We start from the raw sequence: 17,141 nt of genomic DNA, 5'->3' as shown, positions 1-17,141 counted from the left end.
GCTCAGCGACATGATGCCGCACAGTGATTGTGGTGTAAATAAAAAAAACTTCACACCCTGATCATGTTTTCAAGAGTACTGTTGGGTGCAATAGATTCTGTTTTTGCATTGAGTTGTGTTACAGTAGTGTACAGAATTTACTATAGATTTATACTCTTCATATGAAACTCACAAATCTAAATGCCCAATCCTCTGCAGAGATCTAAGAAGATCCATTATTGTAAAGTTTCTAAAAATATGCATTGGCAGTTATGAAACAAAGAACCTTCTCACAAATTGAGCATTGTGTTTTCAATTGTTTTGCTGTAGTGTGTAATGATGTGTATAGTGTTTACATTTTTGAAAGCTTCGAGCTGCTCTTTTGGTGTGAAAGTTTGAGTTTTGAAGGGAGAAGGTGTGGTTGTGTTTAGAAATTGGAGAACATGGACGAAACGTTTGTGAAATGTGTTTTAGCATTTGAGAAACTGTAATTACTAGAGCGATGGTGGTCTACATTGTCATCATTTAAAGTGTTATTTTATAGTGTAAAGTTAAGATCAGTGTTAAAACTCCTCTCTGTGTCAAACTGCTCAGGCTCAGAGTGTGTGTGTGTGTGTGTGTGTGTGTGTGTGTGTGTGTGTGTAAGCAAGCACGTGCGCTTTGGGAGCACAGTGAGCACAGCAAGGCACATCAAAAACACCAGCAAAGGAAAATGTAGAAGCAGAACTAGTGAAAATTGTGTTACAAAACATACATCAATATAGTCCACCACAGTAAGAATGTCCTCTCTAGCACACAACACAAAAGACACCAGCTTATTCCACAAAGTCAGGTTATGGTTAAAATAGCATGATCAGCAGAGAGCATACAGAGAGGGGGAGCATTGCAGACAAGAAACAGTCATCAGGGATTATCCTTAATCAGTATTAATAATCATTCTTAATCATTTTTATTATGTTTAATCAGTATCAATAAGTAATCATTCTTAATTCATCATTTTTAATCATTTTATTATCCTTAATTAGTATTAATCATTCTTAATCATTTTCTTTTTACCTAGATGTGCCTTGTTTTTTACTTATAAGTAGTAAACTGTAGTCATGAACACAGAAACAAGCTCACTGTGGTTAGATCCTTGAGGGAAGAGGATGCAGGTGTTTCGCCTTGTCCAACTGTCATCTACTGTAGATTATGACTGTAGGAGAGGCTGCAGGTGTGCAAAATCTGCTGACACTGACAGTGCATGCTTTGTTCTGCTGTTATCTACTGTTGTTATGATTACATGAGGAACTGCTGATGTGTTAGTCTGCTGATATTAAGACTACATGCTTAATTACTGATTAAGAGGTTGATTGTCAACTTCTAACCTCTGATGCTTATAGCATATGTGAACTTTGAGTGAAGTTGCTGAAGGAATTTTTGCTTAGCTTTGCACGACAAGAGAGGGTGAACTTTTCACGACAGAGAGGATTAACTTTTCGCGACAGAGAGAGGATGAATAGATGATGATAAGCAGAAAGTAGAAAACAGCCAGCATAACAGCAAGATTACTGTAAGAAACCAAGCATTAATGAAAGACACAGCACTACATATGTTATTCTTGTAGTAATTTTTTAAGAAATATAATTGTGTGTCAGATTATGCATGCATAACTTTTGAAATGTAAATGATGAATTTCTTATCCAGTTGTATAAAAATATAGAAAGTTAACAAAACAGAATGATGAATGAACATCTGGAAAATGTTGTTAATTGGTAAAACAACACGTGTAAGCAGCATAAAGCAGAGAATAAGAAATTCACCATATGGAAAGGAGGGGGCAAACCAGCCCAGAAGGGATATATAAGGCTGTCTGCAGACCATAGGATTGACAACATCCTCCGGCCTGCTGGGATGTTATACGGGTTTTTCTGTCCTGTATTGGAATAAACTCTTTTGTACCGACTCTTGACCGTCTCCAGGGAAGTTTTTGTCTGCAAAGTTATTGACTATAGTAGAAAGTTAATAGAGTATTTTTTGACAAAGTTTAAAAAGCTGGTGAAGGTGGGGACCAGGCTTCAACTGGCCCAGCCTGGTCGTACATCTGACCCAACAGTACCACACAGTAAATGTCTGTGAAGATTCTTGGTCATCCAGGTCTTACAGTACTTATCCAAGGAGGGTTAAATCAAGGGTTGGTTGAAGGTACTTGAAGACATTTTGCCTCTCATCCAAGAGGCATATTTAGTTCTAACTGACTGATGGGATAATCATGTATTTAACCTCTGTGGGGTCATTATCAAGGTAATGAAAGCACTTAGCACTAGTGTGCCTGGCTGTTGTAATGACATGTCGTTATAACGTTTTGTTCTGACAGAAGTCTCAGATGTTAATGGACTCTTTAATTTGACTTTTTCAGATGGCAGACCTTCAAAGCTAGCAGTGAGCTGGTGAACATAGTGGAGCATTTGGTAAAAAAAAACCCTGTGCAAATTCAGAGTGAATATTGGACTGAGATTCGCACGGTGGGCAGAAACACACCTCCAAATCAGTGATAATTGTTGTTGCTCCTCAACTGCTGGATGTGTAAATAAGCAACTGTTTGCTAACATCAGTTATTGCAATTTAATTAAAAAAGAGAGAACAAAAAAGGGAAGATGATTAAAAATGACAATTAGACACTGAGACAGTGACATGATCATGTGACATCAAATTCATTCAGATTGATTTTTGCTAATTTATTGCTCATTTTTTTTATTCTGTCAGCTCTTGTATTGGCTGTTTGGATGGGAGGAATGTAGCAGCCTGCATTTTTCAGGTGTCCAGAATTTCACTGTTCTACTTTCACTTTGTATTTCTCTCAGCTCAGGGCTGTGTCCCTGAGGATTTCAGTGAAGACTCTCATTTCCTTCCTGTTTAATGTGTGTACGCATAATGGGCAGAATTTATGATACTTAAAATACATATTTCAAATACAAAATAGGATTTTGTCATTTTTGTTTGATTGGGTTGATGAAAATGGCTTAATATTATATCAATAATTTTGTGTTTTGTATTTTGTAGTTTATAAATACTGTAAAATACTATGACATCATAAAATTGCTCAGTAATTTGCCCAGACTTGTTGATCAGAACAGAAAATTGATCCAGACCCAAAGAAGAAGGTCTAGGTGAGAAACGTGTACTTTGCCAGCTATCCATCCATTTTTAGCATAACTTGCTACAATTCTTAACAACTTTTGGTGTTTGTTTTAATAGCCTAGGCTTACCAATTTACATAATGTTCTACCTAACTATTTAACCTGAGTAGCAGCCCTCACAGTTAACGTTAGCTTGCTACTTTCAGCCTATATTAAACTTTTATAGATTGTGCAAGAAAATGTTATAATAAAGCATTGCATAGTCGTTGTACAATATTATGTACAATATTTAATGCTACATGATGGTATTACTTGTTAAATGCACATGTGTGCCTTATTGTGATTAATAACAATGTCATTAAACAGTAGCTTGTCAACCTACGTACCACTTGTGTTTATTGTAGCTCAGATTATACAAAGTATGGCCTTCATTACCAAACACCAAGTAACCAAACTACAATTGTTTGGTAAACATTAAACAGTTACTTTAAAACTAACCTTCCTCTGGGTGATCACAGGGATATGTAAATATTTGATCTGTTAACTGGTTGCATATGTTGGATTTATTGCATGACTCATTGCAAAAGCTGTTGCTCTCAAAAATTGTCAACTTAATCACTGAGTCAGTGTACTGGTGAAGAAATAGATCAAATAGACTGATATAATGTTGTGTGGTGTATAATATATGTGCATTTGACGCATAACAGTTTAGAATAGCACTGTAGCAGCTGGATAGAGGATTAGTGACCTTTTAAGGGGAGAGCAGAGGTTAGTGGTTATGTGGAGACTCAGATCCTTATATGGTGTCTAACAGATGCCTGCACATATGCTATAGCATTGTGCCCTTATATGGGTTGGAGATTTATTTTGCAGACTCAAACCCTTTTATGGTATCTAACAGATACCTACACATATCCTATATAAGCTATGTTTGATGTACAGAGAGACAGAGTGGTCATCGGGCTGGGTTACTCTCCAAGCTGCTGCAGAGCTTGTAATTGATGCTGAACTCCTTGATGTAATAAACTTTTATGATCAAGAACAGTGTCAAGCGGATGTCTTCTCAACACATCATCGGAGCATTATTGTTCGGACACCACAGAACACCACAGTTGCAAAGGCATTTCATGGTACCTTAGAAAAGTATTTTTGAAATAAAAAAATACAGTAGTTTAGTTAGATACATGCCGTAACTGCTGTAGGGTATTTGGTATCTTATTCTAAAATACAGAACCCCTTCTATTAATTATATTACTCCTTTCTTTCTGCAGCTTCTTTGGCTTTCAGTTAAATACCGCATTCATTTCAAGATTCTGCTCCTGACCTTCAAGGCCATTCACAACCTCGCTCCTCTACTGACCTCCTTCATATTAACACACCCACCCATACTCTTAGGTCTTCTTCTTCTGTTCACTTCACTGTACCTCCTGCTCGTTTGACCACCATGGGGTTCAGAGCCTTCAGTTGCTCTGCCCCTCGTCTCTGGAACTCTCTTCCACCAGACATCCGCAACATTGACTCGCTTTCCATTTTTAAATTCCGCCTGAAAACACATCTTTTTAAACTGGCATATCCCACATGATCTATCAGGTCTTCTATCTTTGTTTCCAGTTTGTTCATTTTATCGATTTACTGTACTGTTTTATTATTATTTTGTGGGGTGGACTTGAGTGTTCAGAAATGTATTATTATTATTATTATTACATTTATGCACTTGCACTATAAAACTGTTTTTGTCATCCAGGTAATTGAATAATGGTCATTTCGGACTCCAGAGAACACACAGTTGAGAATTAATGAATTAATGCCCGATAGACTTCCTTTTTGGTTTAAATAATAGAATTACTAAAGTAGCACAATATTGTACATTTACAGACACTACATGGTTTAATCGGCCTTTCTGCATGGCCAGACCCTGGAGCTCTTGTGCTTCAAATGTATGGATCAATTGACCAGCCATGATGTGGGCACTGGACATAAGCATCAAACCACCGGTCAATTTTGCTCATTGAAAAATGTGTCAAACAACAGAAAATGTGTCAAACTGACAGAGTCTACTACTCCTACTACTACTAGGAGAAAAAGAAAAACATGGAGCTGGAAGATGCAGACAATATACTGTGGTCTGTCTGTTCTGCAACTAAGTTGAGTTTAAGAGCAGCATTTTATTTAAATACTTAATTTTTATTTAAAGACTAGTTACAATGTATGAAATACTACTTAAGTAATATTTAAACAAGCTCACAACAGTACGCTCAATAACCTGATTGGTGATTGTGACCCCGCCAAAACAAACTGCTCGTCAACAAAATAAAAACTCAATTGATCCTAGTAACAGATATTGTTGGTGTAGCCAAAGTCTGATATAACTTGATTATCTGTGCATCCATTTGTTGTTAAAACTATTCAAAACATATAAATGTTACTTGATTACAATGTATTAAATTCTCATTAGCACACCAAATGAGTATTAATCCACAGCAGAAATTGTCCCCAAAATTCCCTATTTCCCCCTGTGGGAATCGTGTTTTATAAAAACTATATATTAGCTTTATACTTTAATCTACTGCACATCATCAACCACACAAGATAAACTTTAGTGCCATTTTAATATGTTGATCCCACATGTGTTGCACTTAAAACTGGGGCATTTGGTTACTGAGTGGTCCCAGGATTGAGCAGATTGTGGCTGTCCCCATCTAGGTCCTTGCCAGAGACCAAAACGAGAGGACTAACAACAACACTGCGATAATCAGTTTTGGAGAGCACACTAACAATTATCCATCAGCCTGGTGATGTGGCCTTTTGTTGGCTTCATCAGAATACATTATTTGAGCATTGCCCATAGTGGTGTGCTGTGATTGATGTAATGGCATTTACCTGCTCTGTAATCTTCCCCATGTTGGCTTTTTATGTAGCTTTAATCACACTGCAGCAGCTGTCCAGCTACAGCAGAGTAGGTATTTTTAATCCAACACAACAGAGTGATGAAGCTTCAAAATGCAGCTTTTTAATGTTTGCTACATACTGGTCACCCACACGGTCACTTCAAACGGATACATCATTTTCCACAACATGTCGTGGTTTCAATAGAGCATTTGCCTTCCTCTAAAGTGCATCTTTGTTTTGCATTTTTGACAAAATTACTGCTCTATCAAGACAAAGCTTAAAGTGGTTTATATTTTGGGAAAATAAAGTATAATCATCTAGATATTTACCTAATTCATTTCCAGTAACTCAGATATTGCAAAGTTAACAAGACTGTCCTCCCAAGAAGAACAACAACGTTGCTTTGTTTCAGCAAGAGCCCCAAAACAACATACTGTCTGTTTATGTTCAAGTGACAGCACCCTCTAGCTGCCGTAGCAAATATAATGGGAGCAACAGAGGAAGTCAGGTGACATTCCTATAGCATGACTGAAACATTGGACTTTAACACAGGAAACCGCGCCAGTCAACATTGTTTGTTTTAAAACATGACCACAATCATTCCCTATCCTCAATTACGTGTTTATTTTTGTACCATAATGATGAACATCCCCCATTGTTGTTACTAAACCTAAAATTGTAAACATATAGTTTCTATGCAATAAAAAGAAACATTAAAATCTATATTCCAATTAAAATCTGGCTTAAAATTTTCCAATTTGTACTAGAACAAATAATTCTATATGGTAGCAAAATTTGAGGGCCAAAACAATCGTAGAATCTTTCCATACCGAGTTCTGTAAGAGCATCCTGCAGGTGCAGAGAAAAACACCAAATAACCTGTGCAGAGCAGAGCTCGGCCAATACCCCCTCTTACTAAAAATACAGAAAAGATCAATAAACTTCAAATCAGTTCACCCCCAGACATACCATCACAAAGCCCTAACATACCAGAAACTGAAACCAGAGAAGAGTCCCCTCAGCCAGCTGGTCCTGAGGCTCACTGCAGTAACAAGTCCCCAGCAACCTCAGGACAGCAACAACAACTCAAGCAGACCAAACCAAATTATCAACAAGCAGAAAGAAAAATATATTGAATACTGGAAAGAAACGACCAAAACACAAAGTAAATCACAATGTTATCTGACCCTAAAAAGAGAATTCACACTGGCAAATTGAGCACAATAAAATGTCCTAAACTAAGAAAAATGTTGACAATATACAGACTGAGTGAACACAGCCTGGCCATAGAAAAGGGTTGCCACAGACAGAGACTCCCAGTGTGACACAGGACAAGTGCACTTTCTAACCTCATGCCCTAAATATAAAACACTAAGACAAAAACAAGTTTACGGTATTATCTATTTATTTTATTTAAATTTTTAATATATTTTAATTTTTTTTAACACACACTCACACACTTACAGTTTTATTTATTTATTTATTTTAATTTTTAATATATTTTTATTTTTCTAACACACACACACACACACACACACACACACACGCTTTAATTAATTTATGCTTATATTACTTGTTTAATAAAAAATGTATGGGGTTGATTGTTGATTTGTATGATGCTTTGGCAATATTGTTGTTATACATTCATGCCAATAAAGCTAATTTGAATTTGAATTTAGTTGTTACATCATAAAACATATTTATTTTTCAGATTAGAAAATGTCTGTATGCGCTGACATGGACAAATGTAATGTAATGTAATAATGCCAGGAATGTCAAGAATGTTTGGACTTTTGTTTTGCATTCTACAGCATCTTATCGCTGCAATGTTGGCCTTGATTACCATGGCTAACATGCCTGGTTGCTACAGTGTGTCTTCATTAGCATGTGTAAACATAATTGTTGCTACAAGGTTACCACATTCAGGGTTTATATTCCAAAACTATAGACTGTATATTAAAAGTGGACATAGTCATCTTGACGTTACCCGTTGGTTTGTGGACTGCCGTTTTGAAGCCTCGAGTTTGGCCAATAGGGCGCCATGTTGATGTTGAGTTTTTTTTAAGTTCCACCCGTGTTTGTTCCTAAAAAAATTGTATCCTGTAGTGTTTGGGAGACAAAAAGCTTGGCTTCCGGCAGATGGTTCTACCGTGCAAGCCATCAGAAGAGCGAAGGAGATGAACCCTTGGATGAATTTGCCTTGCAGTATTTCAATACTGAATGTGGCGTGTTTCAGACTTCATTAAGGATACCTGTCGAGGTTTGGATGGAAATGATCCAGTCAGACCTCCTGGGAGATTCTGCAAATGAAAAAGACTCTAACATTTACAGAAGACTCCTCCTCCAACAACGCCCCCTAAGCCCGCCCCCCTAAGAAAACACAATTTAAAGGAGGACACTGAATTCTGAAATACCATGTCTTCGACTCTTAGAAAAAGCAACTCTCTTCCTCTTCTTCTATCACATACAGGGTCAGAGGACACAGCTACCCCTTCTACAACACATCCGGTGATGACCCACTTTAGCATGAGCAACATGCCTAGTTGGTCCCTCTGCTTCACCACCACCACGAGCAGGGCTGCCAGGGACCCCTTTCATGCTTGAGATGGACTCTGGCTGCATCTCCCCTCTTACACCACCTACATCACCCGACTGGCCCTCTTCTTCTTCTTCGACATCCTCGGCTCTGAGCGCCTCACCACCAGGCTCTCCCCAAAGAATGCATGAAGTTGACGGGGTGCTCTCTGCCGTGTTTGTGAACACAGTGAAAACTGTGGTGCTTCGACTGCTGAAGAAAGTTCTATACAGATATAGAAGTGACATTTGTAATGGTTGTAAGATACAACACCTGAGCCAGATGCAACATGAGTGTCTGTTTGACATGCCTGACTACTTCCTCCGGCGGCATGAGCTGTTAAAGCGGCTCTGGACGGATCGTTTCATTGCTACCATTCAATGGGCGCTTCACTCGCGAAAAACATCCATGTGTCTGTATACAGGGTCCATGGTGCTTCCGAGGCCTTTCTTCACAACCTCAAAATGACATGACGCATCGGTGAGAAAATTGACAAAATGTATGACATGTTGATCGGAGAAGATGAGGCCAAGATCAAGGAGATGAATGAAGTTGTGGACTTCATTCACTTTGTGGAAGGGAATAATTAATTCATAATGGGTAATTATTGTAGAAGATACATATTACATATTGTTGATTTTGTGAGTTATTGTGTAAAAAAAAAAATTACCTTGAGTGAAGTGAGAAGATTGCATAATAATATTTACTATATTGTAGGAGGGAGTGTATTGAAATTAACATTGAGTGTGTTGAGAGGATGATGTTTGTGAAAACTAATAATAAAAAAATCATAAAGACCCTTGTATCCCGTTGTTGTTTTCAAAAACCCTCAAAGAGAACAGCTGAAAAAACAAATTATGAAAAAAGTGTATTATAATCCATCACATCCGGCTAGTTTTGGCGGAGTAGACAGACTCCACAGAGCGTTACAGGATGAAATGGGGAAAAAAGTAAATGTAGAATGTGTCAAAGATTTTTTATCTGAACAGGATTCATATACTTTGCATAAACCTGCCAGGATACATTTTGTAAGAAATAGAGTTTTTGTACCACAACCCCTAAATCAGTTTCAGCCGGATCTTTGCAATATGCAGGCTTTGGCGGAACACAATGATGGCTTTAATTATTTATTAACGGTAATCTATGTATTTTCCAAATGGGCAGCCATGTTGGCAATGCCAGCTATTTCGGACTAACAAGACCAAGCTCCTATCTGAATGAATGGGCAGAGAGCCAGAACTGCACTTTTACTGGTCAACGGGACATAAAAACTACATGAATAGAATCAGCAGTAAAATCTAATAAAAATCGCTGACAAAGTTTGGCAACTTTGCCCCAAAACTAAGGTCTGTTCTGTTCTTGACTGGTTATACTAGTACTACACATGCGTCACTACTATCATCATGTGCACTCAAAGTAAAACAGACCCATACGTCAGTGGAACCACACGATTGGCTGAAATATGTTTCCGCTTTTGCTGTCAAAAGCAGACAATTGGCTTTCTAGCAGGAGGGGCGGGATAACCGCCATCTTTGCGGTTACGGGCTTTCCCCAGTTGTATTGAGGATGTGATTGAGTGGTGTGTCTCCTTTATAAAACGTCTCTGCCATTGCTTAAGCTAAATGCTAACATTAGCATGCTAACATGCTGATGTTAAGCAGGTATAATGTCTATCACTATCTTAGTTTAGTGTGTTAGCATGATAACATTTGCTAATGGCGCTAATTATGCAGGATTGACGGTAACATGAATGTCTGTACATATTTTCATTGAAATCCATCCAATAGTTGTCAAGACATTTCACTCAAAACCTCAAATGTCAACCTCATGGTGACACTCGTCAAAAAATGTCACCAACGTCAAGAGGATACATCATATAGGAACCATAAATGTCATTACAAATATTTCGGTCTGGACCAAAGTGGTAGGCCAAAAGACCAACATTGCCACCCCTACAGCCTCATAGCAGGACGGGGAAAAAACTGACATTAACTTTTTTATAGTTTTTTTTTTCATCAACACTCTATTGAATAGTGTTGATGTGTAGTAAGTCACGTGCACATGTCCATCAATGATTTAAGTTTTATTTTTCTGCAAACATGTTTCAAAACATGATCCTTCAGACAAGTGATACGCAATTATGTAAAATAACCCACACTAATTTCAATAAATTCAATCTTGAGAATTCCTCTCTAAATTGGCTTGTGTTTCTAAGAAACATCTACAAAGGAAATATGCTAAAGAAGACTTGTGATATATCATGGGACAATAAACAAGGGAGTCAATCAATTCTCATAATAACAATACAGTTATCGCCATGATGAAAAGTAGGGAGCTCTATACACTCTCTGTGTGCTGAGGTAGATTATCTTGAAGATCATTCTGAGCTCCTGGGTGGATTTCAAGGACCTCTGCATCTCCAATCCTCTCTGCAGAAATAAAAAGTATTATGCAACAAGATTACAAAAGTGTTTACTCTGAATGTTCTGGTTCCCGCTGTTTTTACCTTGTTGTGAAAATAGCTGCTTGATCAACATATAGACAATTTGGGGATAGATAAACCCTTTCCTGGTGTATGGCTTACTTCTACAACAGATGTAACATTTCATCTATTTAAAAAGGTACACTTTTACCCAAGAATAAAAAAGAAAACTACAGTAATACATTGAAAGGACCACAGGATTAAACAACTTCCCGTTTAATGACGTCCCGTTGCCCTGACCTCTGTGGTAATGAAGTTCTTTGAACGCCTTGTGTTGTCCCACCTTAAATTCATCACAGACCCACTCCTGGACCCCCTGCAGTTTGCCTACAAAGCCAACAGGTCGGTAGATGATGCAGTAAACATGGTCCTTCACTACATCCTCCAGCACCTGGACTCCCCAGGAACCTACGCCAGTATCCTGTTTGTGGATTTCAGCTCTGCCCAGCCCTGCTGCAGGACAAGCTCTCCCAGCTGAATGTGCCTGACCCCACCTGCACGTGGATCACTGACTTCCTGACGGACAGAAAGCAGCACTTGAAGCTGGAAAACATCTCTGACTCCAGGACCATCAGCACAGGTTCCCCTCAAGGCTGCGTTCTTTCCCCTCTTCTCTTCTCCCTTTATACCAACAGCTGCAACTCCAGTTCAGCCTCCCAAAGACATGGATGCATGGTGCACTTCTACACCGCCATCATTAAGTCCATCTTCACTTCCTCCATCACCATCTGGTACGCTGCTGCCACCGCCAGGGACAATGGCAGGCTGCAGTGTATCATTCGCTCTTTAGAGAAGGTGATTGGCTGCAATCTTTCATCACTTCAGGACCTGTACGCCTCCAGGACTCTGAGGCGAGCAGGCAAGATTGCAGCTGATCCCTCTCAACCTGGGCACAAACTGTTTCAGACTCTCCCCTATGGCAAGAGGCTGCGGTTCATCAGGACCAAAACCTGTCGCCACAAAAACAGCTTCTTCTCGTCTGCAGCTAGCCTCATTAACGACACTCCCCCCTTGCAAATAATACAAATGTCTCTGCACATGTAAGTATTATTTCATTTCATATCATGCATAAACCTGGCACATTGCACATATTTGTTGTTAATTGTTAATCTTTGTTGTTGTATATTGTCAATTTATATATTTATGTACACATACTCTCTTCCTTTGCAATACGTCTGCACAACACAAACCCGGAATAATGCACATGTAAATATTTGCAGTGTTGTCCTTTCTCTGCAAATAGTTGTATTATTTTTCTGTATTTTTTTTTATTATTATTATTATATAACTTGCATTGTCTATTCCATATTTATATATTTCTACATTTCTTTATGCCAGCTGTATGTTTGTCTACGTGTAGCACCTCATCACCAAAGCAAATTCCTCGTATGTGTGAAACACTTCTTGGCAATAAAGCTTCTTCTGATTCTGATTCTGAAAGACTTCAAAATCACTGCTTTGATTGCAATTGATTACACCAAAAGAACAAGCATTTCGTGCAGAGTTGAATTTGTATGCCAATAGATTAGTAAAAAACACAATATTTTTATAATCACTTTATCTTCTCTATAGTATTTGTTTTAATAGCATATTAGTCTACAAGCATTTATGAAAGAGAACAATTCAAAGAAATCCAGTCACCCACTCACCCACTCAAGGACAAACTAAGAGAAATTAACTGGAGGAAAAAAGCACATTTAAAAAAAGAACATTTCTAAAGAGGAGATGGCAGATTTCAGGTTTTAATGACTTCCAGGACCTCCTCCTGTGCCATCAAAAAAAGTGTCTGCCACTGCCAAATGAAAAGAGTTTTGGTTGATGTATACTGTATCCAGTCAGTGATTTATCCATTTTTAACAGGTGGCATGGCTCAATGGGAGCCCCCCACGATTACAAGTGAAATGCGAAGACTGTCGGATGACACAAATTAGTTACCTGGTTTGTCGCCGCTGAAAGCTCGGTTTACTCCGTATGAGCTGTGGAGGAAAATAAACAATGTTAGACACATTGAGCTTGAACCGTTTATGAACAGAAGAACTAGATAAAACGTAGAGAGACCTCCCCAACCTCATTCTCTGTGGTTTTCTCCATGACTGGTCAAATGATGGACCATATACCGGTGGAGATGTACCAGGATGAAAAGCTTGGAGCTCCTGGAGGTTCTGCTGATGATGGCCTGAGAGGTAGACCCCATCCAGTGCTTGTTTGATCATTCCCATCACCAGGTCTTTCTCTGAGAGTACACCACAACACATAATACCAGGAAAAGAGTTAAGTGATTATTTTCAGTAGCAGTGCAGTGTGCCATCAATTCTACAATTTATAAAGTTAAATAAACCTATAAGAAAATGGAAATTGTAAACACTAAAGCAGCAGACGAATGGCTTGTGTAATTGGATATGACAGGAAGACTTAAAAACCTTTCAGAAAGTATTTAGAAAACCAATTCAAAATTAATTAATTAATTAATCATTTAAAAAGTAAAAAATTGAATCGAATTAATAAATGGAAAAGATAATGATACATTTCTGTAAATGTAAATGTTTTTTTTTAAAGGCATCACTTAATAATGAGTTAATAAAGTTTAAAATCATCATATCAATCATCAAAGAACCTGCCAGTCTTCTGTTAACAACAATGCAACATCAGCAACATCAGTGTTATAAGTATATAGGATACAAATTTGAAAATCTGCTGTCATTATGCACAAAGTAACTATCAAAGTAAAGTCACTGTCGAAGTGAAATGAAGATGGATTTTACCTCTTTGACCTGCAAGCAGAAGCCACTGCTGGACGGTGGACAGGGAATCTGTCTGTAAGATCTGACAAAGTAGCTCCAACACCTGACAAGAAAGGGATATTAAAACCTATGTCTATGTTGTTAGTGAAATTCTCAAGGTGCCTGGTGACAGCTGGGCCGGGGGGTATTTTCCAACAACAAAGCAAATGCAGTGTAACCTTGGACAAAAGCTTCTCTTGTGAATTTCTATGATGTTGGAAAGCTCATTTTGATCTGTCACTAATCCTTTTTCTCTAGAATGAACTATTACATGGTTGTGCCCCAAACAACGCCAAATGACACATTTTCTAACTGCGAAAGGGCTAAATATAAGTGCAGGAATATTTCACCATAAGTTCTTGATCATGGAAGGGCTGGGGATACGCCTGGCGCTGGGAATGGGATCTGCGTTGGTAAGACTTAGTGGCTGGAGGGATAATCCTCCCAGTTTCAGCTGAATATTGGGTCTTTCGGCGGACAAATTCTTCCTCAGGGTTGTCCTGGAACACATCGACAAAATCATGCTCTTCAGTACAAAAACATCACTTAATAATATGTCCCAGTATCTCCTTTTTTAGTTAGTTACTAAGAGTCTTCTAAGGCCATGCTAGTAGCACTGTGAGGCAGGCTGTATTTAAGCACAGTGGTGCTTTGAGCTAAATGCCAGTCAGCATTCTAACATGCTCATAGTGACAATGCCAACATGCTGATTTTTAGAAGCTATTGTTTACCATTTCAATCATTATATTTTGGCGTGTTAGCAGGCTAACATTTGCTAATTAGCGCTGAATACAAAGTACAGCCTTTGTCAATAAAGATCAAATCACAAAATTATTCCCATAAACTCTACCTCACAGCACCCCATACACCCCATACAAAATACCACTGCTTCCTACCTCCCTCTCCCATCCTCTCTGAATCTCAGTCAATTGTCCCATCCTGCTTCCTTACAATCAAGATAGCAGCGAAAATGTATTGTAAATGCTCCGTACTTGTATAGCGCCTTTCTAGTCTTTTCGACCACTCAAAGCGCTTTTACAGTACATCTGCATTCACCAGTCATACACATTCATACACTGAGCCTAAGTGCTCAAACGGAAACTAACATTCACACACATTCATACACTGGCGGAACAGCCGACAGGGGCAAATCGGGGTTCAGTATCTTGCCCAAGGACACTTCGACACGCAACCAGGGGGAGCCAGGGATTGAACCGCCGACCTTCCGATTAACGGCCAACCCGCTCTACCTCCTGAGCCACAGCCGCCCCGTATTCATCTGGTATCGTGTCTAACTTTAGCGGATCATAATATACTGGGTATTGGTAGTTTGTATTTATGAAGAATTCACAAATTGTTGAATTGTTAATATCAGAAATATACTGACATACATTTGTTACTGTACATTTGTTTCAGTAGATGGAGATAAACACTGGGGAATAATAATGAGAAATGATAATGATGTGTTGTAATTTAATTGTGAGCAGTGATGTAAAACTTTTGGTCAGACAGTTTCATCAATATCTTGGGGTAAAAACTAGCAATGAGTGCTTAGCTCGATCTATTGGCAAGTCGTTTCCCATCAAGCATTTGGCTTCTCCATCTTGTGAACATGGATGTATAATAAGACCTGGATAGGGTGCTGCCACTCAGCCTTGCATCAAATTTTTTCCAGTGGCCACTTGCGGCATTGAAACAAAGAATTCCCTCTGCGACCTAAAAAGCATTTACACTTGACAGGGTCAGTGATGAGTCTTTGATCCATGGAGGTTATATTTGTAAAACTTTCCTTGAGCCAAATAAAGCAATGTAAATATTTGTGACATTATCACAATGAAGAGACTAAAGCATTCAAACGGTTGTGCATGTTCTGGGTTTGTACACAACCTGGGAAGATGTGCTACCTCCGAAACTCAATCAGGGGCAAAAGAGAAGTCTATTTATCCCTTGAAATAGCAAATAAGTCATAATTTACCTGAAGACGATGAATGCCTTGAAAGTGTGACGTTAGTTATTGTTTTACATTACTATTCTTTCAATTTGTCATTGTTAGGCACCAGTATGTAATATATTCTGTTTATTGATTGAAATTTGTATGCAAAAAAAGTGTTGTGAAGGATGAATTTCACAGTTCCATTAGCATATCAATACACGTACCTCTTTTTTGTCCTTTTGTTTTTGAGACGACACACTGACTTTTGTAACAAGTTCTTTGAGTTCATCCCTCCAGGCTTCCGAAAATAGTGCTGTGACATAATGAGGAAAAATTACTCCTGTTATTCCGAAGCTCGATAGTATTCTTTGAAGGCAGAGGTTTAAAAAACAGTTATGAGAAAATGTATGTGCCATGTGTGAGTGAGTGTACCTGATTTATTTTTGTTGCTACTGGCTCCATAAAGATTCTGAGCAAGTGGAAAAGCAAAAGAAGGATACGTTGCTTTCCTGAGAACGTGGCTCTTGAGAAGTGGATGAGGAAATAATGATGAGGTGACAAACCAGTCATCTCTCACCATGCAAACGGGCCTACCATTGAGTCCTGTTGTAAAGAGAAAGGCATTCACAGTAGACACATACACACACACACGAACAAACACTGTAAAGTGCTTCAGAATGGATACCCTGAAGAAATAAAGTCAGTATAACTCCTGCTGGGACTAAAGGTGACAACTTCTTGAGAACCTCAGAGATGAAACCTACTTATCTGCATATAATGCTGTCATCTCTTTCATGTACCACATTGCTATTACTCCTGGACCTTAGCGCTGCCTTTGACAATTGATCACAACATCATGTTAGACAGACTGTGGCACTGGGTGGGGATCTCTGGTACTGCCCTAGAATGGTTTTCATCCTACCTGTCAAATAGGAAGTTTTGCGTGTCTGTAAACAACTATGTCTCCTCGTTCTGTCCAGTTAAATATGGTGTGCCTCAGGGGTCGGTCTTAGGACCCATTTTGTTTTCCTTGTATCTACTTCCCCTTGGACATATTATCCATAAACATGGCATTTCTTTTCATATTTATGCTGATGACACACAAATATACTTGCCTGTCAGATCCACAGACCCTGGAATGCTGAGTTCACTTAACAACTGCCTTTGTGAAGTTAAAAAATGGATGTCAAGTAATTTCCTCCAGCTGAACTCCGACAAAACAGAAATCCTGGTCATCGAGTCCCAGCAGATGGCAAATCAAATACTGCCATTTGCTGGTTCCCTAGTAAATCACATTAAGCCTGTGGCAAAGAACCTTGGTGTTTGGTTTGATAGTAATTTAAATTTCGAGCAGCACACCACAAAGCTTGTTCAATCATGTTTT

The 17,141-nt window shown here is 38.6% G+C and overlaps 1 protein-coding gene across 3 annotated transcripts in view; it reads right to left on the bottom strand.

Annotated features, from left to right (window-relative positions):
• Positions 1–10,649: 10,649 nt before the first annotated feature.
• The window catches only part of tbata (thymus, brain and testes associated), a 9,371-nt gene continuing 2,879 nt past the window's right edge, over positions 10,650–17,141 (bottom strand). For 2 of the 3 annotated variants that reach the window (XM_046069391.1, XM_046069392.1), the window contains exons 3-9: positions 16,190–16,360; positions 15,982–16,070; positions 14,175–14,324; positions 13,807–13,888; positions 13,112–13,277; positions 12,980–13,020; positions 10,650–10,991 (exon numbers count right to left, since the gene is read on the bottom strand). In XM_046069391.1, coding sequence (XP_045925347.1) covers positions 10,900–10,991; positions 12,980–13,020; positions 13,112–13,277; positions 13,807–13,888; positions 14,175–14,324; positions 15,982–16,070; positions 16,190–16,360 — 791 coding nt within the window. In that variant the 3' untranslated portion in view covers positions 10,650–10,899. Of the gene's footprint in view, positions 10,992–12,468; positions 12,837–12,979; positions 13,021–13,111; positions 13,278–13,806; positions 13,889–14,174; positions 14,325–15,981; positions 16,071–16,189; positions 16,361–17,141 lie in introns of those variants that run through there. The other variant, XM_046069393.1, reaches the window with a different exon arrangement.

The sequence above is a fragment of the Micropterus dolomieu genome, linkage group LG14 (assembly GCF_021292245.1).
Source record: "Micropterus dolomieu isolate WLL.071019.BEF.003 ecotype Adirondacks linkage group LG14, ASM2129224v1, whole genome shotgun sequence".
In the NCBI taxonomy this organism is placed as follows: domain Eukaryota; kingdom Metazoa; phylum Chordata; class Actinopteri; order Centrarchiformes; family Centrarchidae; genus Micropterus; species Micropterus dolomieu.
This window is presented reverse-complemented; position numbering and strand designations above follow the sequence as displayed.